A 22,778-nucleotide genomic window follows, 5' to 3' on the forward strand; every position below is an offset into this window, starting at 1 on the left:
CCTTAGATTGGCTTCAGTAGCATGCTTCATCACAGTCGCAATGCTACTAATAAAAGCGAGGCATTACAATGTTCCAAGCTGTTAGTCTCCAAAACAGGCAGCAGGTCCTGATGTCTTTTTATGAAAATAAAACGTACTTTCTCTGGGAAATAAGGCATCTCCATAAGTTTCACTCATTTGGCAGGTCCTAAGCTTACCTTTGTTTATCGTCAGATGCTTCTGCCCAGCCCATGTCAGTCGGCTTTCAATTCAGTCTGACGGTACATGATTAAATTCAAGCAGAAGTACTGAGCATCACTTATTCACGTAACCCTTGCTTGAACAGTCTTCATATTTCCCTAGCGTGGTTATTCTGCTTAGCAGATACTGATTCCTGGAGAACGGTGCTCAATTTTCAGCCTGTCACCATACCAGGTACGTCAACTGCGAACCTTCATGTCTGATTCCATATTGGTGAGCTATAATAAGAGCCAAATTCAATTACAGCGTTCCTTTCAAATTTGTGGACAGTGGGAGGGCTGATGAACCATGGGTCACGTGAACAAAAATGCAGCAAAAAAGTCAATTTGGATTATTTCAACGTTTCCACTGAATATGAGGTGAAATTTTTGACAGACCGGGTTTTCACTCAATGAAAGAGCGTCTCATTAGCAATTAGACTTTGTGGGATTCCCAAAGAGGGCTGACTGGTGAGTATTGTTCATGCTTGATGCCGTTTAGTTACTCAGTCGATAGTTCTACACATCGCTACACTTCATTAATTAAATGGAAGTGGAACCCTTATGAGCTTTACAAATCGAAGATATTGAATTCCTCAGAGAAGTTACTGAGCTGCCAGTGGTTTACTTGGTATCTCAGCTGCGTCATACTGACCTCCAGTGACGCTAACCGCTTGTTCTTTGAAGGAAGGTTAATAAAAGCAGCTGGAAAATTCTCGATCCAAGCTAATAGGGCAGTAGAGGACAACGGCTAGTGGTCGGTTTATATTAGTTCCCCCGATCCAAATGTAGGACGAGGAATAGAAAATTGAGTAGCGGTCAAGTGGAGTGGCTCCGCTGCAGCGGTTGGTAACCTACATGCTTTGCCAGGTCCAACCCCTAATAATATCTAGGCAATTCATTATTATTTCGGTTGATTAGTTCATGCTACCTAGAAAACAAGTGAGAACACCAAATGAAGGAGAGAACGATTAGATCAGTGAGAGTTTATCAAAAACACTGTCGATAGTAGACATGATTGAATACAACTTGGGTCAGAGTTGGGGCAATAAATCGATGAACATCCACTCTTGTTTTCGCTAGTTACGCCATCTTCGATATAGGATGAATCCAATACCGATAAGGACACCGGCGAGCAGCAACACTCCAATCACTATGCCCACAATCGTGCCAGCGTTTGACACATCACTACCGCCCCTTCCGTTTATCAAATCATCAATTGTATTCAGATGTGGTGTATCAGAGCTCTGACATATTTTCAGACATTCATTCAATGTTTTCACGTCTAAATGACGAATGCTGCAGATCTGTTCGCATCTGCAGACCGATCTGGCTTCCGGACATTCACCATCTCCTCTTTTCGGAGGTTTCTCATGTGGGCGACCACCGAGCTGATGCTTCCAATAGGCTCCCCATCGACCGTTTTTGTCATCTTCAGTGGTGAACTCGTCCAGTAGCTTTCCAAGTTCGGTTGCTGTCAAATTGTTCAAGCTGTATTCTCCGGTTGCATTATATTCCACCTTCCAGGACGGCCCATCTTGTGTCAAGTTGAGGTAGAATTGCCGGTAATTCAAAACCGCCCCGGTGTCGCGATCATAGAAGAACTGTCTTATTCTAGGGTTGTTTGAACCGATACCATCGATGTGGCGAGGAGTGACAGCCGGTCCAAGGAACATGGTCCCGACTGGATGATCTGTTGAGGAAAGGCAAATAAACGAACTTAACGAAACGACTGATTTCCTACCAGTTGGTTATACACAAGTGACTGTAACACCTGATGCGGGGATCTTCACTTTGGGATGTCGTTAAATGCATTTCCAGACCCCTCTTTACATAGACAGGCTTTGTGAGTCGCCTCTTCTGGGGGAGGGGGCAGTTTGTGTTCCCACTGACTACAAGCTTTTTGCTGCTTTCAGTCACCGTTGGCTATCCATTGGTTTGAAGTGGTTTAAGAATTTCCATCCAGTGACGTAAGTGATAGCTGGGCTGTTAGGGTTGTAGTTCCAACTAAGAATGTGTCAAACTATATGTCCAGGGTTTTGTAGTCTCCATCTGCTCTCAAATATTTCAAAGAACTCCGTGAACTTTCTACGACAAAGCTAAGTCTTTTCTTGTGGGTACACTACTCATAGGGTTTCTGGAAACTCCTCGACGTCACGATAATTTTCACATAATTTCAGGCTCATCAATTAGGCACAGTCCCCGAGTTCCTGTCAACCTTGGGTTCCACGTGAATCCAAATTGTGCAAGATTTGCGAAGTACATCATTTGCACGGCAGTTTGTTTCTTGACGGAAGAATCGATCGAACTCAACTGGATCTCTCGTTTACGATAACCTCGATATCTCGAATGCTATCTGAAACATGAGACGGCCTTTGTGCACAAACTCTGCCGCTTTGCTCTAACTTAGAGAACAGTTCATCGGATCACGGACTTTCAGATTTAATACAGGAGTTACAATGTGAAAACTGCGATCAACGGTATTAGCAATTAAAAAAAACCGAGACTATATGTGGATGGTGTGATTTCTGGTAAAAATAACAACCGACTGTCAGGAACGAATCAGCAGCTGATCGTCATAGTTCAAACCCTCCGAGCAATGGACGCAGAAAAACGCTAGAAGTTGAGGATGCAAAGGTCCCCTAAGCACCACAAGATCAATTACAAATGAAATTATTCTGGGAGAAAACATGCCAAATTAAGATCCTGAGGTACATCAGAGATCAGAGAAATTGCGTTCCATTTGAACAACATTTATCCTTATAGAGGAGTCCTGAAAAAAGGGTTTTTCCAGGTAGAAAGCATTGAAGGTTACTCAAGTGATTTCGCAATAGCTGGAAGGACGATACAGAAATCCAAAAGCATTTAGACAGTTGCCCAGGAAAGGATAAGACGAGAAGCGGAGTTTGCTGATACAAGGCACTTAGCCGGAAACTTAATGACTAAACACATCGGAATCGAGCCTATCTCCCACACCGTGCAACACAAAGGAATCCAACAAATGCCAAGGCGAGAAGACCGAGAGGCCAAATCTCAAGATTTCATGGACATCCACCAACAGGAATAAAAGCCAGCCGACGGGCCACTAGGAGTCCCCATCCAAAAAGGATCAGTGATCTATGACCCTTTACCAATCCATGCAAGCGCGACAAACAGGCATCTCCAAACTCAATGCACTTCCGCTTGCAACGCGTTTGTGATTTTACTTTGACTAATGGTGAAACGTTTGTCCAGCTTAGCAAACAAACCAACGGAAAACAAAAGGGAAGCGACTGGGTACAGATTGAATCATGCTGGAAGCCGAACAACTCAATAGTAACTGAGAAAATCAGGAACGAATCTTCACTGTGACGGTCGGCACACATATCGGAAGGTCAGAATAGCCAGTACAACAAAATAATAAAGCAAGTGAGAGGTGGACCCCGGAATATGAACATGAACCGGTGAGCAAATAAACAAGTCAAGATAAGTCAGCAATCCAGTCAGAAATCTCAGAAAACAACAGAAAAATTCGACCTTCAAGATCTTATTGAAGAATGTCTTAGCTAGCAATCATTCCAAACTCAACCCAACGCTGTCTCAGTTGAAGTACCAGTCGAAAAACAGAATAACTGGTTGTCATGTGGCTAACCCGTCCTAACTTGCCTATCACATTGTAGCATCTGGGTAGCAACTGAACAATCAAATTTATCCTGACAATATCACTGACTGGCGGTGAAGCTTTGCCTTCCACAGTCAGGCTCGGTGAAAAATCAAATAATGAACTTATGCTGCCCACATTTGTAATACTAAGACTGGTAAATGCATTTTAATGTATAAACTTGCATATGTGCTAACAATTCGATGTCTTCACAATTCCATAGTGTATCGACAAGATGGCCCCGGAAGCTCAATACGCGATGACCAGGCGCCAGTGTTCTTTACTGTTTGGTGGAATATCTTTTGGCTACTGATGATTCAAACAGTACCATTCGAGTAAATAGATTTTATTTCGGATTCCTGACCGGTTAGGCGAATAAAGTAGAGATGACGGAACGTGCGAATGTGGCGCATTCAGAGGACGCAACTATGAATGAATTTGTAACTCGAAGTTGCCACAAAGTCAAGCAAAGTTGTAAAATGGTTGTACATGCCGGGAAACCGAAGTAGTCTCATAGGACGCGAAACGTACTTGCATCGGCGAATGGCCTGGTGTGATCTACGACCAAATACCATCAATGATATAGCTCAGAATCGTCTAGCTATTTAGCGATCAATGATATAGCTCAGAATCGTCTAGCTCATTACAGTTGCTACAATGAACTAGTGCCACAGCTATTTAGCACTTTTTGAAGACAGCAATTCGATGCGCCCAGAACTCATCTGAGTGGTTTCAAAGTACAGAGTACAAGGGTTTTCTCTGTGTATTCGAAAGAGGAGCAGGCTAACCAATTCGCGGTGCATAATGTGAACCCTTCGACCGAGAAATGGCTGACATTTGTCTCGCTCAAAAGCAGTTTGGTTACACCATTTGCCAGCTCTCTTTAAGTTAACTGGTGTCTGCACAACCTTTAGTCTTGAGACGCGCACTGATGAAAACTCCCAAGAGCTGTGCAAAACTTTAGTTTCTCGGTATCATGGGACTTACAGATAGAATTTGAATATCGGTTTCTAGAAAAAACAATAGTTCCGGAAGAGATTTGGCCAAGTGTTTGGAATTTATTGTATTAAGCCTAAATGGTACCAACTAGGTGCCATGAATCTTATTTGAAAAACTGTCAAAACTGGTAAAAAAAACTGACTGTACCGCTAGAGTTCATTCATCCAGCACCAAATTTTTTGTCCAGCCAAAGCAACCAAAGCTCAATATTGATTGTTTGTAAAGAAACCATCCAGATAAGTCCATCATGGTCTAAGTCCACTGCAATCAAATGGATTAACCGATGAGGTAAATTGCCAACATCTCCACGAGGTACGATTGACAGACAGAAACTATATCTTACGCTAATTTACCCAGGGAGATGACAGAAAGTTTCATTGCAAACCCGGCTCTACTGTCAATCGAGCTCGAATACCCATACTAATCGAGCAGCCACAGCTTCCAACATTTTCTGTTTGATGAGCTCCATTAACTAATACTGAGGACTCTTAAGTAGGCATAAAATAGATCACTAAACACTGGTATCCTTTCAGTGCCGACGATAACGGCAGTGAACGTTCGTAGAAAATCACTAGTTTATTCGAAAGGTGGCGTTACTGAGTTTGAAAAGTCAGCAGTAGATGATGGAGTGAAGCGGCTAGATTGAGAGGCTATGATTAGGTGGTACCACTCACTGCCATCAGAGACACGCAAATTTTTGTGAGCATTTAGATCTCCGATCAATCGAAGTCATCCCACAAAATCTCGGGAACCACGGTGCGCTGAAATAAACAACTCTGAGGCCAAGAAAGCCAAATCCCTTCTAGAATTTCATTCGAAAGAGAACGACTGTCTTCCAGGTCGTGATAAGAATGAAGTTATTGAGATGTAAAAGTACTTCGGTGGTGAACTCAATCATCGTTGAACCGCGGAATCCATATCACTAGGTCAAATGTTAACTGGATTTTTGACTCATTGGAAGTTTCATTTTGTCATTCAAATTATCCGTCTCTCTGAGCTACTCGCAGATCGTCGGTAGTGTGAACACATTTGGGAAATTTCATTCGAGAAACCAATCTGTGGTAAAGCCCGCAGAAACTACACAGCTGTTTAATCCTTATGTAACCCTCAGTAGTGCACCTATTGGCTAGTAGACTAAACACCAAACCGTTCGCCCACGATAAGCTGATCAGCTTTGTGATCAAATCACACTAAGGCAGGATATAGCACTACTCATCGTTCAGTCCAGAATTCCACATCATACAGGCAGATGCTGACTGCTGCTTGACTGACAAGTGCTCACATAAAAGTTTCACCCACCGGTTGAATTGCTCTCCCTCTTAAGTTACTTGTGAGTTGTTAAAGACTGTTCTGGTTGAAACAATGAGAACGAAAATTTGTCAACTTTCGTCTCAAAATGATTTATCAGGATAATAATTCGCGAAGAAGCCGCGCTGTGTTGTCCAGGCTAAAATACGTAAAACAAACAGTGCTACTTCAATCTATGAAGGGTATCTCCTCACCAATGGCTCAAAACTACAGCCAACTTTGATAGAAACTTACATTTCTCATCCAGAATAACTCGAAAAGCATCAATGTGCTCGTGTGAAGCAATTGTTGTGATGATAACTGAAGAGTAGTTTCGAATAAGTTCGACCAACATTTCGTTATACGTCTCCTTTAAATGGTGATAGTCGTTGGCACCAATTTCAGGACCTCCGAAGGGCACGTGCATCGCGAGGATAACCTTTGTGAGAAGCACGATATGACAAATAAAGTACAGGCAACTTTAAGAAAGAGGCAATGACTCACTTTCTGAATAAATGGGTGATCGGTAGCGGTTCATGCTAAACTGTCGAGCTGGGTCGCGTAATTTGGGTTCCACTACTTGTGTTTCTGGTGTGTCACAGTGTTTACTGGACATCGTGAATAGTAGAGAATTCGAAAAACCGGCGGCAGTGAACACATTATGATTGAACTTTGATCACTTATTGGGTGGTTTCAGAAGCTAGTGCTCGTCAGGCTGAGTACAGTGATACACTGAGCACGAGTGAGCGCCTGTGTGTGTACCGGTGTTTTCGTGTACGTATCAATGCACTTGTATACGTGCGTATAAATATAATACGAAATAGATATAAATCGATCTGTGGTGCCATATGTAAAAGCCGATAAAGTGTGAGGTCAAGAGTGACTGTAATGAACGATCCCAACCGGTCCGTCCTCAGTTGGATGGACACCAACTGGCTTTCGAAAACGTTTGGTAGATTTATTGCTGTACAGTGTTTTGCTTTTGAAACAAAAGCTTCTGCAGGCCAAGTGACTAGGTTCCGAGGTTGCCCAGCAATAAATCTACCGATGGTTACCAAAGGTTTTCGAAAACGATGACTACTCAATCGGTCCCGAACATTTTTCATTTAGCTGACTTACTTTGATCGCGTTCTTCCTGGCGTACTCGAGGTTGTCCATTATCCATTGGAACTGATTCAAAGGGTCAACGATTCTTTCATCGACAAGAGAATTGTTCGTGTACCAAACCAAACTGTTTAACCCCAGAACTATTAGTGGTTTCTTATTGGGAATCGTGTATAGCATATAACAGTCTGTAATGGGAAACATACATTGAAGATGAGGTAATAAAAATTTCGCTGAGGGATATGAGGTTAAGTGCAATAGATATTAACGTTCTATGTTTCCCCAAACACTTTGCAGAGAGTTTCTTTTCTTCTTAGAATCATCTGACCTCACATATGGAGGCAAAATAATTTCACATACTTCCGAGTTGTTAAATATTTCACAAAATTTATTTAGCACACTTGGGCCACTTTCTTTTTAAAGATGCAAATGGATATCTCTCTCTAAATAAGACCTTAATATGACATCTGAAGACTCACAATCAACATGCAAGTGACCTCTTTATGTACAAACGTGGTCCTGATGGTTCCGAACGGCTTATTTGCAATCTGAACAGTTACAATTATTTTATCCTCATGAGGCACGACGTTTCAAAATCCATTCGCCACATTTTCTGACGGATGGAAGACTTCGCAGTAAAAAACATCCTCAGACAAAGACCACATAGCCTTGCAGCATACGCGATTTTATAAACACTGGGCGTACAAACTGCGTTGAAAAGTCAGTGGTAAAATTTGTCCACGCACGAGAACCATTCTTCTAATCTTTCCGCAACTCTAGGTCACCCACCATGTGTAACTTTTTATGAACTATTACGAATAAACTCACTGTTTCATCAGGAACGAAGCTTTCGAGGCTAACTAACTCTTTTCACACAATCACCAACAGATCGCTATGTTTTATGGACATATACGGAGGGTAAGAGACAAACACACAAAATTCACAAGATGGAGAGAAAACACTTGGTCCAGTTCATGTGTCTAGCAACCAACGAGTACGCTTAACTGACTCCTTCTGTTCTGACTAATAGAAGGGCTGTAACCAGTCTTGTCTGTTTGCACAGTATGAATACCTGCATTCTGGTGCCAAGTGCTTCAAATGTACTTTCAGGGCGAGGGCAGTTCGCCATTTGCTGTTCCCAAATTATATACAGATTCCACAAATGGGATGTTAGTTCCAGATGCTATCTTTGCTGATTGTTCAGGGTAGTTTTATCTGGAGACAGAAGCTGCACACGTGTGCGGTTCACATTAGTCTGCATTTTTATTTGGGGACCCGCCCTCACAAACAACATTTTACACTCATGTAAGGGCTGCATGTTCAGTTACCACCGGGCATGGTGTGGATGTTAACAGAAACCCCATCCTAACAAATCTGAAGACGGTACAAAGAACGTAGTTAGCTACAGCGCAAGTGATGTGGACAACTGGGGCAGTGAGAAACCGATCATCGTGGACCGATAAACAGCAGTATAAAGTCTTCATCGGCCATGGGAATCCGTGCGTAAATTATGAATGCCAGTCAACTGTCACTTGCAATCGGTCACAGAATTATTCAAAACCCACTATCTCTCGAAGCTAGGCTGAATGTTAGGGACAGCATTGGACGATAATTTGAGTGGCTGGATCGAAATAAGATTTTCCAAGAAAGAAATACAATTTCGGTAGAAATAGAAGCGTTTAAACATGCATTCATATCAATAAGATAATTCTATCAAGGTAAGGCTTATCCATTCACACTTATTCTCATTATTAAGCTGGAAGATATTAGGTTTTCCCAAAAACTACTCAACATTGAGCTGGGCTGAGCAGTTTTCCAGTTGAAGAGGAATATTGGTATCACAGGCATCTCATCAGATTCTCATCAGGTTCATGCAAGGTAACAGTTGTGATTGAAACCTTGTTGATTGGATGTCAATTTTCAATGCACTTTTTACAGTTTCTGTTGAACTAACTAAGTCACCTTGGTGGGACTTTGAGCACACCCCAGACGGAAGAAAGTATTCTGAGAGTCAGTCATGTTCTTGTCATTGTACCACTCTAAATGGCGCCCTGTGCATGCAGGATGAACATGTCAGGATGAATGAAAAGGTGCTGAAGGCTGGTGATTTATCGTGACGGGAAAAGGACCCAGAAAATGGCGTGTCATGTTGATAGAATCAACTTTAGCAAGCGTACCAGAAAATGTACAATGCACTTCCTCGGCTGACTAAGAGTTCCGATTAACTGCTGAGATTAGCGTACCACTCACAAGCTAGATTCAGATCATAACCATGTAGAACTTTGCTAGTTACACTGAGTGCCACGGCTTTGAACGTTGTGAGGGATATTTCTTTTGCTGCGAAATCCGGAGGGTAGTTTTGTTCAAGCGATCTTGGTGCTATCGAATTTGTTTGGTTTTCTAATTTATTATAAAGTAAACGTGGAAGAAAGACCAAGCAAACAACAGACCCATGGCTCATGGTGTTTTTCTGTCACTAGTATAGAAGAAGGAATCAAGTAAATGAATGGACACTCATTTAGAATGCAATCGTCTTCGTCAGAAAAGGGTATCTATGAATCGATTGGCTTGTACATATTAGACAGCTCACTTCTATGGAAAATAGACTCTTTTGTTTCGAAACCTCCAAGAATCCACGGTTTCCATAATGACTCATTGGTGGCAAGTTCTGTGCACCATTTGGTCCTGTCCGAATCATGCAGCTTTGGCGACATTTTATTGGGTGGGTAGATGTCGTGAGTACCAATCACCGGTATGATGGGTATTTGATCCGTCGGGAAGGCATTCCTAAAGTGCAGTGATAGGAAAGCTAGACTTTCCCGCAGATCCCTGGCAGTGGCAGCGCCACCTTGTGGGGCAGAGCCTCTGAAACAAGAAAGCCTTGTATGAGTAGTGCATTTCTATCATCAGCAACCACAGTGAAGAAGCATCTTGAGAGCTCATTGCAAATGAAAGTCACAGTGAATAACAAAGCATTTGCTCAACAAGTGTGTTTCCGCCAGAAATAAGTGACCAAATAAGATAGACACCGGAAGACCTGTCTCTGGTTATCGCCATATCATATCTACTTCAAGTACGGTTAAAAAAATTTAATGGACAAGAAAGATATTTTGAAAGTTTACTACATTCTACACACTCGCAATTGAGACTTAGAGCCAACCTACGTTTTTATGAACTCACCCTTCTTAAAAAATATGCGGTAAGTGTTGATGACGATAAAACTGGCAAGGAACATCCTAGATCCTACTGCACATTACTGCATAATGAGAAATTCATGACCTTAACAGTTTGTCTGTTCACAACGGTCGCTCAGTGGGGTATTTCTCCAGGTAGTTTGTGAAAAGGCGGGATTGCTCCTGATTCAGTAGCTGACACAGAACCCTCTAGGCCGTTTTGAAATGCATCGGGCCAGCAATTTCCCCTGAAAAAATGGATTTCTAAAAAATTAACAGCCAACCGAAAAACTGAGCGAAATAGTACAGCTTTCAAGGGCTTAGAAATCGAAGTTTGCTTTCGTCATAACGGCACCGATCGTTTTCAGAAAAACAAGCAAACCTTATAAATTCGACTGGGTATCAAACCCCACCAACTTGCATGCTCGGTCATACTGATAGGCAAGGAGATAGAGGGTTCGCATTTATTCTGAACACTAAATTAGTCCAGTTTTCATACAGAACCCTATTCCTGTCTACTTTTGCTTTGTTTTGTCAATGCTCTAAGCCACATTTCAAGAAAATCGGCAAAACTTACTTAATCCTGTTATTTTTGACAGAAGCGCGGCTTGATTATGGTCCCCACTCGCATACAGCTTAATTGTCGATTCTGGGTGCTTATCCGTTGAGGTCGGGACGGATTTCGTATCTTTTGGGGTAAATGAACACAGCCCTTGCTCTTGGAGGCTTATACTGGCATTCAGTTTTGCATGTGTTTAGGCCCTCCTAAGATGATTGCTATGTCAGTGCAAGTAGCTCCGGAAAAGAGACGCTCCTTGGTCTTGAGATTCCATGAAGTTACGTCTTAAACCATGGGATAACTGGATCAGACCGTCTCATTGCTGCCAGTTTTCTTGATCATTTCTACACAGTTCCAACTTAAACTATTCAAGTTCTCAGCACATTCTTTTCAGAGGGATTTACAGTGAAGCCCTGTTCAGTTTCGGCATACTATGAAGAAGAATCCCTAAACAGCAAATCTGCTACTGGACAAATGTGAAACGCGAGTAAGTCAGGTATGAAAGTCCTGAAAACTACAGAGTAGTTTGGGATATGCGACGTTACGTCTCGCTCCCTCACAAAGAACAGCCACTTCCGCATACTACTCAATGACATGTGGAATCTTTGCCCTGAAGATGCCACACATCTATAGATCCTAGTTCCGATCCCTCGTCGGTATTGGACGGTCATTTTCAGCTGTGTAGTGCGTCTTTCATTATGCTTCAAATGCTTTGAATAGGTTTTCTTCCGTACCTATGTCTAGGATAGTCTGAAACTGAAATACTCGGGTTGAAGTCCATTTATGTCACAGACTAAGTAGTGAGGTAAGAGACAACGTCGTTTCAAAGTGCCATTTTTCCAAGTGCCTCACAGACACTATACCAAAAGGTGATGAAATTGCTCAACTGTGATTTTTCCCTTCGGTTCAACCATATGAAGTTTCTTTAAAACAGGAGGGAAATTTCGCATACGACAAGAATCAGCCTCGCATTTTCGGTTATCTTGAGTTTGCTTCCCTTTTTTATGCGGCGCCATTTGTATCGGCTAGACTGTACTTTTCTTCAGGCTGGTATTCCACACGAAGTGAACTACTGACTTGGTATTATCCTCCATGTGATTTTTGATCAGTCAATGGAGCTTCTCATATTGGCATGCTTTAAGGAGGAAAATTCGAGCAGGGTTTCGCACGCTTGGCTACCGAGTACGAACTGTAAACTTTGTTCCATGCCCAAAGCAATTCTACCTGTCTTTCAGCAAATCTTACTTTGCACTGAGGTACAAAGTTAGTGGTGACTCATAGTCTTTCTTCAAATCTTCCTCAGAATAGTTGGCTGGAAAAGAGTCCACGGAAAAATTTGATTGGGTGCACATCGTTGCAACACACACACTGCTGATTCCGATATTCATACGGGTTTTCTTAATCCACCATTACCGCAACAACGATTCACGCACCGATATTCGGTGCCTTAAGTAAATCAGCTGCTAATGGCTCAGAATGAGAGTACCACTCATCCGTGAGTGTTAACTACTATCAAAAGCGTCCCAAATATGGCCTTAAAATATTGCCTTTCAAATGCTTGTGGAGCACACTTGTCGAGTGCAGCTCTTGAGCAGATATTATTCGGATTAATTAAGTGGCCTCAAGAGTGTTTCTGACGTTCCCATTAACCTATCCCGTGTCTTGAAAGTTGTGCATTTACAATTGGCCAACCACTCCAGTGAATAATATGTGTTGAAGATTTGAATGCGCTCAGCAACAGTACAAAGGAAAAAGAATACGAGGTGGATGTATTAGCGTTTCACATGCCGAATTCGGTCGTTAAACGGCCAGTACGTATCATCACTACGTAGTATGAAATCTAAGATGGTTCTTCCTCCTATATCATGGGCATGATGAAATGAATCAGCAGCATAGCAGCGGGCCAATACACTACTCTGATCAACCAATCAGCCACGAAAGACAACGCGTCTCTATCATCAAGCCTTAAGACTTCCTCTGAGGAGAGCCATCCCACTCATCTATGCTATCAACACGCACTATTCGATTGATCTGAGTCATAGAAAAGAAAACCGGAAAACCAAAGGTTGTAGTCAGGAAGTTTCCACTCAGTGTGTCAGAGCCCAAGCATAGATTTTAATTGGCATTACACGGAACATGACGTGATGGTGGCATGCGCACTTAAACAAAACGTCTAATAAATCGTGCAGTATTCTCAGCAAATATCCGAACTCGCGAGGCTGGACACTCAGTCATGGAACATGTATGATCCAGAAGAAAGACAAAGTTTTGACGAAGAACACATGCCTGCGGGTGGCGAAAGGCGAAGATGCTCTTGTGCAAAGTGACGGAATAATTAGGGTTTAGGATCTTAATGCCTCATTGTCGTAAACCTGAGAACTCCTCATGACTACCTGTCATCTAAAGTAATATGGGATAAATGTTTCAAGTACTCAGCGGGATCAAGAACTAAGAGCAAAAGATGCTCGCCGTATAGATAGTATTCACTTGAATGTTTGCAAAACTAAGGGCAATTGTTAGAAATATGATAAATTGCGCGCAATCCAACTTTGTGACAAGAAAAGCGCTTGGAATGATTCCGGTTATTCCCGAAGAATTCCCGCCCACATCTAGCAGACAAAGCACTCGAGTTATCTAAATAGTTCAGCCCAGTCATATTGCATGCTCCCATTAAATATCGGAAAAGAGTTGCCTGCTGGGTGTGTGAAGCTCTAACGAGATTAGCCTCAACCCAGTGGAAAAATAAGCGCGTTCACAGGTACGATAATTCGGAACGCTAGTTTATTGTTTTTGTCCCCATGTCCATGACTGCGGATTTTAATCCGGCCACAAAACTGAGAAGTTTGTTTCAGCTATCATAATACCTCACAAGCTTTCTTGAATGTTGACGTCCGTACAGATGTTCCGGACAGCTCATTCAATTGTCAGGGTGTTAATCACTCATCTCGTTCGTTAGAAGACATGGGTTCGTGCATTCTCATGCTGTGGATACCAGTCTCCGGACTTTTTCTTCGAAGATAATTGTGAAGAGTCATCCAATGGATGTCTCGATGTGATAACTTGTTGCGATCTTTCCGTTCGGTTAAACTAACTGACATTTAGCAATGTTGTGGAATGTTGGTAGCTCGGGTGCGCTCTTTGGTTGTTGGTCTGTTCGCCGAGCTTTGCAGTTGGATTGCAAACGTTTCATCACCAATCGAGGTGACATCGTCAGTGCAGGGTTGAGTGGGTGAATTCCTCCTGTTCTGCCTGTGATTATATGGCTTCTAAACAATATCTCGTAGTTCTGGAAACGGTCTTCGTGTAGTTTGATTGGTCTCCTGTGAATCTGACGTGGTCTCATTCTCCTGTGTCTGGTTGGTTCGTTGGGTACATTCAATTCGACAGTTCTGTGTGTGGTTGTTCTGCTGTGATTCGGCCGGGTTCTTCTTGCTTTGTGGTGTGGTTTTATTCCCTGCACTGACGATGTCACCTCGATTGGTGATGAAACGTTTGCAATCCAACTGCAAAGCTCGGTGAACAGATCAACAACCAACTGACATTCCCCCCTCCCATAGGGGTAACCTGCTAAACCACAGTGGATTTTCCTTAGTCACATCGGTCACTGTTAGCTTGTTGTGTTCCTGTTATATCCATGGCAACCAGGCCATGCGAACCATCCATTAGACGTAACTTTTTTCGGTTGGTGATTACAAGACATGGAATTTGATAACAAGACTCACTGAGCATGTATGTCCTAGCTGAGTAAAACCTTTATCATCGTCAGTTTCAAAGTTCGAGCAGCTTGAAGACAGGCTGCAGTAGTAATTGGAGCTATTTGGAGTTAACTCGTCAACTTAATAATTTGGGATTGTATGCGACTTTTGCTTCTCTCTTCCAAATGGGTTTTGCGACAAACTACTTGTTTCCTCGAAAACAGAACTAAAGTACTTGATAACGAAGTGTACCTTGATGTAACTATTGCTAATTTAGCTATCATCCTACGTGACAATACTTGTTGCATCCACAATCTGCGATAACGATTCAAGTGTCGGCCCATTCAATCCCCTCAAAAAGACGTTCTACACCGCACTCTGCTAGATGAGCATTAATCATAACCGACAACACCGCACTTACGACCCTGTGAAATAGTTCAAATTGACCGCAGCACGGGATCATTCATAGTTGGGCCCGACGAACTTATCCTCTAGAACACAACAGTATGTAATGGAGGTTCTGTCAGCAATATGAAACAAGCTCTAAATCAGTGGACAGGTGCCTGAGGTCTTTCGTTTTTAAAGCCCCAAAATATAGAACTTTAAATGTGGGATTGGGGGAAGTCTAGTGACCTCACAATTGTTTTGCTCACTGTGGGTCTGGTCAGATAAACTAGAGATCGGGCCCTCTAAAGGTAAGGGCACGGCAGGTAACGAGACCCCTGAAGTGGCCTTTAAATATATATATATATATATATATATATATATATATATATATATATATATATATATATATATATATATATATATATATATATATATATATATATATATATATATATATATATATATATATATATATATATATATATATATATATATATATATATATATATATATATATATATATATATATATATATATATATATATATATATATATATATATATATATATATATATATATATATATATATATATATATATATATATATATATATATATATATATATATATATATATATATATATATATATATATATATATATATATATATATATATATATATATATATATATATATATATATATATATATATATATATATATATATATATATATATATATATATATATATATATATATATATATATATATATATATAAATATATATATATATATACTATGGCGATGGGGACGGCCCTCCTTAACAGAGTAATGCAAACAGTTTTCTTTGTGGTCATGAGATTCCTAGCTCACGAATGAAGCTGCTTGGGAGCTGTTTGGAAAGTGTGGTTTCCTTGAGGGTTTTTTTGTCGACTGTTGATGTATGGGGACCAACTACAACGTATCTATATGAATGAGGTTCCATTAATTTTAGTGATTAACTTGTTTATCTTTAGTTTCCTCAGCTTCCTTGTTGAGAAACCGGGCATTGGTCGAATCACAAAGTCTTCTGTGCGAGTCAATACTGACCTATCGTTTTTGCTGGGGCCAAACTACCAGGGCACAGAGCTACCAGACACTTGTTTTCAATGCGTTTCATTGGATCGATGCCGACGTAGCACGTAAAATAAACTGTAATTTGAAGAATGATTCCAATGTAAGATGGATGATGGGTTAGAGAAACCAAACAGACAATATGAATGAAGTTAGGGTGTATGAGTGTGGTTTGGTTAGGCTTTTCTGGACGCTTAGATAAGCAGCTCTAAAGAACAGTGAGTTGAACTGAATGAGTTGATGGCGTTTGATTTCTATTTATCATTTCTCACCATCTAATCAACCTGGGCCATAACAAAGGAATTACAGCCGACTGACTAGAAAAGGATCTAGCTTGTGTATGCGACAATCACTGAACGAGAGGCTTCGATGACTGAAAAAACGGTGGTCTCTTTGGCTAAAACAGAGAGGAAACATTTGTCTGTTGGTTGTCCAACCTAAAGAAACGCCTAAATATTCCTACGAGACTGAATAATTTTGATAAAAATTTGTAGTATTACACATTACACAAATCCGTCCTCAAGCCAGGAACTTACCCTCCCCAAATGACAAAGTCGGGCTTGTTTTCAGCATATCCATAATCGTTTCCGAGTTCGATTCCGGTGAAGGCAACTATCGGACTGGTGTCTTGATCGTACCGCCCCCAACTTCCACTGCTGTTCAAAATGCCATAAGACATGTTGACATGGAAGTCGGTGAAGTGCCAGAAGGTTCCTAGGTGAGGTTTCAAAAAAACGGAGAGCAAAGAATCAAAGCAGACCAAGGAACGTGGGGCGTGTAAACTAGACTCATACTCAAATGGATATGACTGATTTCACCGCCTTGACAAGCAGCGCTGAGTTACCTGTCTACATAACCGATGGGGGGTCGCAGATGGGAGCATTCCGACCATCATTAAAAGCTATCTCGAGCTAGCATCACACAAAAGCCGAGCCCCATGCTTTGAGTTATTTTACACTTACCGGCGCCGATGCCGCCAAGTCCGTTTAGATTGAGTTATCTGTTTTAGCAAACGATGGCCGCTTTATGTGGATCCCTACCTTGCACGTGCCGCAAATTGTCACAAAACCGGAGCTAGATGATTTTATCGCCGGAAAAGTAACAACTTCTTTTAGTAGTGAGAAGCATTAGGCAGAGTTGACAAGCTTCAAGTTTTTTTTAAAGGATTTAGTTTTGCTCGGAAGAGGCTGATACGTAAGAACTAACCAGCTGCAAATCAGACTTCGCTTAGTTCACCTATATTGGTTGTTTCTATTGAAACATAGAAATTTCTCAACATTGTTTTCATATGCGATGACACTTTTACAAAATCCAATTACTTGAAACAGCCTAAGTGCAGCCACTGGCCATGTGGTTCGGTAGACAAAACTAAACAAGAACTTTATTTCTCAAGCGTTGAACTACTAAGTGCTGACGTTCATAAAAGATCCAAGGTTTGAACACCGGGAAAACTTCCTAGGTAAATAGTAATTGGTGAATATATATATAATATTTGAGGAGAAAAGCTGCATCGAGTTGTTAATACCGACGTTCCAGATTTCTATTCACCGCTTGGGACGGCCCGGTGCCTTTTAATATGGAACGGTTGCTATTGAATTTGGCTGAACCTGGAAGTGTTGTTTCACTTGATCAGGCGTTTCTAAAAGTAACTTATCTGAACATCAAAAAGGGAATAATGTTCATGATGGACAGCGCAACAACAGTGTCCAGTGTGGTGCTTCGCTGTCACACAGCCATAATTCCTTTGCGATCCTTCTCGCAAAGAAAGAGATAAAAATGGATGAGGAAGGAACTTAATGCTAGCTTATTACATTCATTCCAAGGCGCCTACACCTGAGACGCACCCATACACGCTGGATAGAGACTAGCAACAAGAACTCCATTGGCGTCTATGCGCAACCATACACAAATTGACCACACGGACCCCATCCTGGAAGGTGAGCCACGTCGGCAGCCAGGCCAAAGGTTGATCACCCAGAATCGGGTACTGCAAACAATGATTCGGTATCCGCAGTACGTGGCCTTTGGTGCTGGGCATATTCCTTGACTGAAATCCCTGTTGCACAACCGAACACTCGTTAGCTAATTGTATCATTGCGTACTCGCTAGCCTTAGCCTATATGAAATATGGCTCTGAGACATTGGTAGTCGAAGACCTGAGGGCGTCTCAGTTCAGCTGTTGGAAATAGCCGTCTCCCAGCCGCAGAACAACAAAGCAACCGGTACTGTGGCCCGACAAACACACTCCTTGAGATTTAGAGATATGCCACCGCCACCATATATGTCTCAAACTAACAAACGCGACCTCGTCTATCACACCACAGTGGGAACTAACACAACTCCCAAGAGATGTAAAAGGCTCCACAATCTTAAGTACCTCTTCTTGGATTGTGATGTGTGGAGTTAGTACATAATCAGGAGCACGGCCTTAGACTCTGTAGATGCAAAAGCATGTTAATGAGCGCATACACCGGGTGGAGTTCCTTTGTCAGAACGTTGTAATGACTCGTTTGTCTGCTGCCTCATTATTTCCATGGTAGACTTTTGTTCCAAAACTGTGTGTAACTAAACGTAACGGACATACGTAATCACCGCAATCTCCTTTTGTGGAAAAAGGCTACTGGGTCGTCTTATAATATTGTCGCATCCTTTTGTCTTTTCCTGGCGTGTTTAAGATAGTTGCTGAAAAAGACGTTCTATTCACCGGAAGTGGTTTTACTATTGAATATATGAGTGGCGTTATGATCTCGTCAGTACAATTATATCTTCGTGTCTTCCGGTACGAAACCTGTGAACAACAAAGTAGGTCGTAAAAACCTCCCTTATGACCTACAAACTTCAGTCAACCGTATTTGAGATAACTTGAATAGAATAAGCTATTCTTTCACTGAACAACTCAACGTGGAGACAACAAGTTAACGTGAACTACGCACCAATAGATACAAACTTTAGAAACCCCGAGAAATCAGCGGTTTTTGGAACATACGGAGACGCAAACCACGCAGTTCTGCATTACCACAAAGTGCGGAGTCAACAGAATAGAAAGTGTGCTTTCAAAACACAGTGGTACATGCCTGATGAGCTGGACCCATGAATTGACTTGACATTTTTCAAATCCGGATAGAATGTCATCACTGGGTGAAGAGCCTGACTTTAGCTCTATCTGGCAAGAGTACTCACAGTTTCGATGAATCCTAGTACGCAGACATGTGGTTAGCTACTTGAGGTGCAAAATGCCCAATAGACTTTCTGAAATAAGCCAATAAAGCCACTCTACCTTTATCACTTTTCCTATGTGTTGCGTTGACAAAATCCACCTAGCTTCGTTGATTTCAGTAGACAAAAGATTTTGGTGCTTTCTGATGATATATCAACTTCGACAAAATTTGAATGATATCAAGGCTCTAACTTCAGTCTCGTAAGCTAGCACCGTTTTCTAAAGTTGTCCCTGGACCATTTACAAAAAGATACCTTCAGTTAAGTGGAGGTACCAGTGAGTCTTTGAATATGGTCTATCTCAAGTTAGCGTATTTCGTCGGTTACGTACAAATTGAGGATAATGGAACTTGGGTTAGTAGACCTATATACTAAGTCTCAAGAAGTGTGAATTTGGTGGTTAACTGTCGAAAGATTTTCGCAAACTTTTGACTAGCTTGTTCTGTCAGAAAAGAGACTATGGTCCCTCAAAGCGGTACCAAGTGAAATTCGGAGTGTCTTTTGTGCAGCATGCGCAATTAAAGGACACTATACACAAAAGATGAATTTGAATATCTCATTCACACTAGCCTAATTTGCAAGTGTATTTCATCAGAAGTTGACTATAATCTTGGCAGATTTCACACAAATATTTTTTTCTTCTGATGACCTTGTGGAGTTAAACGACAAATCTGATGACAAGCAGAACATAGATACTTGGGGAGCACACTTACCCACATTTCTGGAGGTAGCCCGAAATCCGAGAAACAAAACTACGAAGAGACATCTGAGCAAGACAACGCCTTTCATGTTGATGAGAGAACTGTTTGAAATTCGTAATGTGGTTTCCAATTTGTATGAGTACCGGTTTACGGAGGAAGCTAATGTTGGAGTTCAAAGTACATGTTAACCAATGAGGTTGCGTAGGTACAAGTACATCACGTAAGAAGCTACATGCAGATATAGATTCTAAGAAGGAAGGTTTGAGAAGGCACAAGGTTCACTTATCGATTGCGATATATTGGTTAGTCTGGTTGCGGCATACCAAAGTCCCCGTATTCGGTGTAACCGGACCACAAAGTTTATTTTGTGAGGCGCTGTAAGGTGTTAGTTGATAAAGCTATATACATTACACACAACTAACTGCGGTTGCTCAGGTTTAAATTTCATGATGGACTCAAATAATAATCAATAACCTCGTATACACATTCACACGCTCCTAAGTTTTGATCGTCAGTACGAAAAATCCGACGAGTTTTTTAGGCCGTTTATGCAAACTATCGGTTCGGATGGTGGTATTTGTTGAGGGGACCCGATCACATCAAATTTAATAGAAAAAACATTGTATCAGGAAGGTCAGAACGCCCTCAGAACGCCCGGAACCTACTGCTCTACCAAAACCTCAACAGGAAAGCCGGCAGGCATCCAGGCCAGTCAATCATTCAATCAATTCAGCAAAAGCTGATGAGTGTTCATGCACGCCACAGAAGCGCGGCCGAATGTGATCAGCGTTCAGGCATTCCATAGAGGCACGATCGATGTTGATGAATGTTCACTAACGCCTATCAAACAGCCTGGATCAATGTCAGAAAGTCCTCTTTAGATAGCGTGAGGCCGTTGTAACTTTTGCACTGGCACTCGCACGCACTCACGCTCTTGCACTCGCTTGTTCAAAATATAATTGTTGTGTTCCCTTCTGTGAGTCTTTTTTCAGACACTAAGCACTGTAGCGGGTCAGCAGCAGATACCACAGATTGGCGAATCAGCAGATATAATACACTGGAAGAAAAGTGCTCAAAAATCTGGTGTCTGTTCTCTACTAGTTGCCGGTTGCTTTGCAAAACGAACCGAAAAGACATTTGTCAACTCAGCCTACAACACCGAAAGATCGTATATCATATTGCTGCTGCGTGGAGATGGTAACATGCAATTTCGATTCCAGTGCAGTTACCGAACCTGCCGGTACGGAAGTCTTTGAGCATCTCACTCAGTCATAATCAGTGAGACATCGAATGCAGCTCAAAAACTAAAATATGGGTCCAGAGCAGATAACTTATCAGTGTGTTGAGCGGGAAGTGCTAAATGTTTTTTTCCGACGACACCAGCCAAATTTGCAGAACTTGGCAACAATGAATCACTGGAATCGTGCGGTGGAAAGTGACGCTTTAACCCGAAAAATTTCGATGAGATGCTTCGAATTTTCCATGAACGATGCACTAGGCAGAGGCTTCTGTAGAATTTAAATACCCTATGTTCGTACTCAGTTTTCTTACAATAATACGCAAAATGCGCTTTATTCGAGCAGTCCCATCAAACTTAAACTAGGTTTCAGGGCAAAAAATGCTTCGAAATCAAGATAACCGTCCGAGTAGTAACAGTTTTTGTAAACTGCTGGTAAGCTCTGAGCTCTAACAGGAGTGAAACTTGGATATAGTACTTCCCTCATTCAGTCTATGCCCGTCGGAATAGCTGTAAGGTTCATGTACGGGTCGGCTTTACACACACCGAGTATCATTAAAACTCTTACTGTCGGCAAAAAAGCTGGAAATTGTTAACCGCGCCGTGTATTTTTGAAGTTCTTTGTCCACGAAGGACGGTAGAGTTAAGATTCAATTCAAGGTACATGTACACCCGCGGCTAAAACGAATGTGGTAGACTGACACTGTCATAAATACTGGGTTTATATGCTCAGAAATGAAGGTCTCAGACAATTGACAACCTATCAACATTTCACGTGATTCTGATGAAAACACTATGAGCAACACAGCTTATCCGCGGCGGATGTTTCAGGGCCTGTCTGAAAAACCAGTTTATGTCGACTCCATTGACCAGGACAGCCAACGGTTATGAAACCCTTTTGTCTCCACCTGGCACTCAATTTCAGCGATACTCGGAGGACGAAGAACAATTGATGCACTAATCAAATTAAATGTCGACGCAATTCGAGAAACTACTATATTCTTTGTAGATCCTTGTCAAATTCTAGCCAGGCAGTTAGCAAGGTTTTCTGCTGATGCCTTTAACCAATGTTTGGCATTTTGAGTGAGTGGTTTTGTGCTACTTTTAATTTTCCAGCAATTAGTATACAAACTACAAACATTTTCGTGAAATGTTAATCCTAGTCAGACACATTCACTCCGATAAAGGAACTCACCCGGACCAGTTAATATGTTCGTCGTAACCTGAAGCTGGCTTTAACGATGAATCACTGCAACACCAATGCTTGTAATCTTGATCCCATCTTCATTAGAACGCTGAAAGACTAAAACCATATGGAGGGGAGGGTCTGCTGAGAAGTACCTTCATTCAGGTCTCTTCTGTATTTGTTTCGACCTGACAGTGCTTATGGAATCGATAAAATCTAAACAATTCAGCGCATGTTTTGCATTCTGTTGGGTACATCAGATATG

The 22,778-nt window shown here is 41.6% G+C and overlaps 1 protein-coding gene across 1 annotated transcript; it reads right to left on the reverse strand.

The window, feature by feature from the left end:
* Nucleotides 1-1,177: 1,177 nt before the first annotated feature.
* On the reverse strand, nucleotides 1,178-20,267 carry T265_11082 (hypothetical protein; the record flags this gene model as incomplete). Its single annotated transcript, XM_009177641.1, has 6 exons — nucleotides 1,178-1,911; nucleotides 6,400-6,583; nucleotides 7,264-7,436; nucleotides 9,839-10,113; nucleotides 16,710-16,887; nucleotides 20,103-20,267. The coding sequence occupies 6 exons, from the start codon at nucleotides 20,176-20,178 to the stop codon at nucleotides 1,298-1,300; spliced, it is 1,500 nt and encodes a 499-aa protein (XP_009175905.1).
* Between the last annotated feature and the right edge of the window lie 2,511 nt (nucleotides 20,268-22,778).

The sequence above is a fragment of the Opisthorchis viverrini genome (genome assembly GCF_000715545.1).
Source record: "Opisthorchis viverrini unplaced genomic scaffold opera_v5_440, whole genome shotgun sequence".
Taxonomy (NCBI): domain Eukaryota; kingdom Metazoa; phylum Platyhelminthes; class Trematoda; order Opisthorchiida; family Opisthorchiidae; genus Opisthorchis; species Opisthorchis viverrini.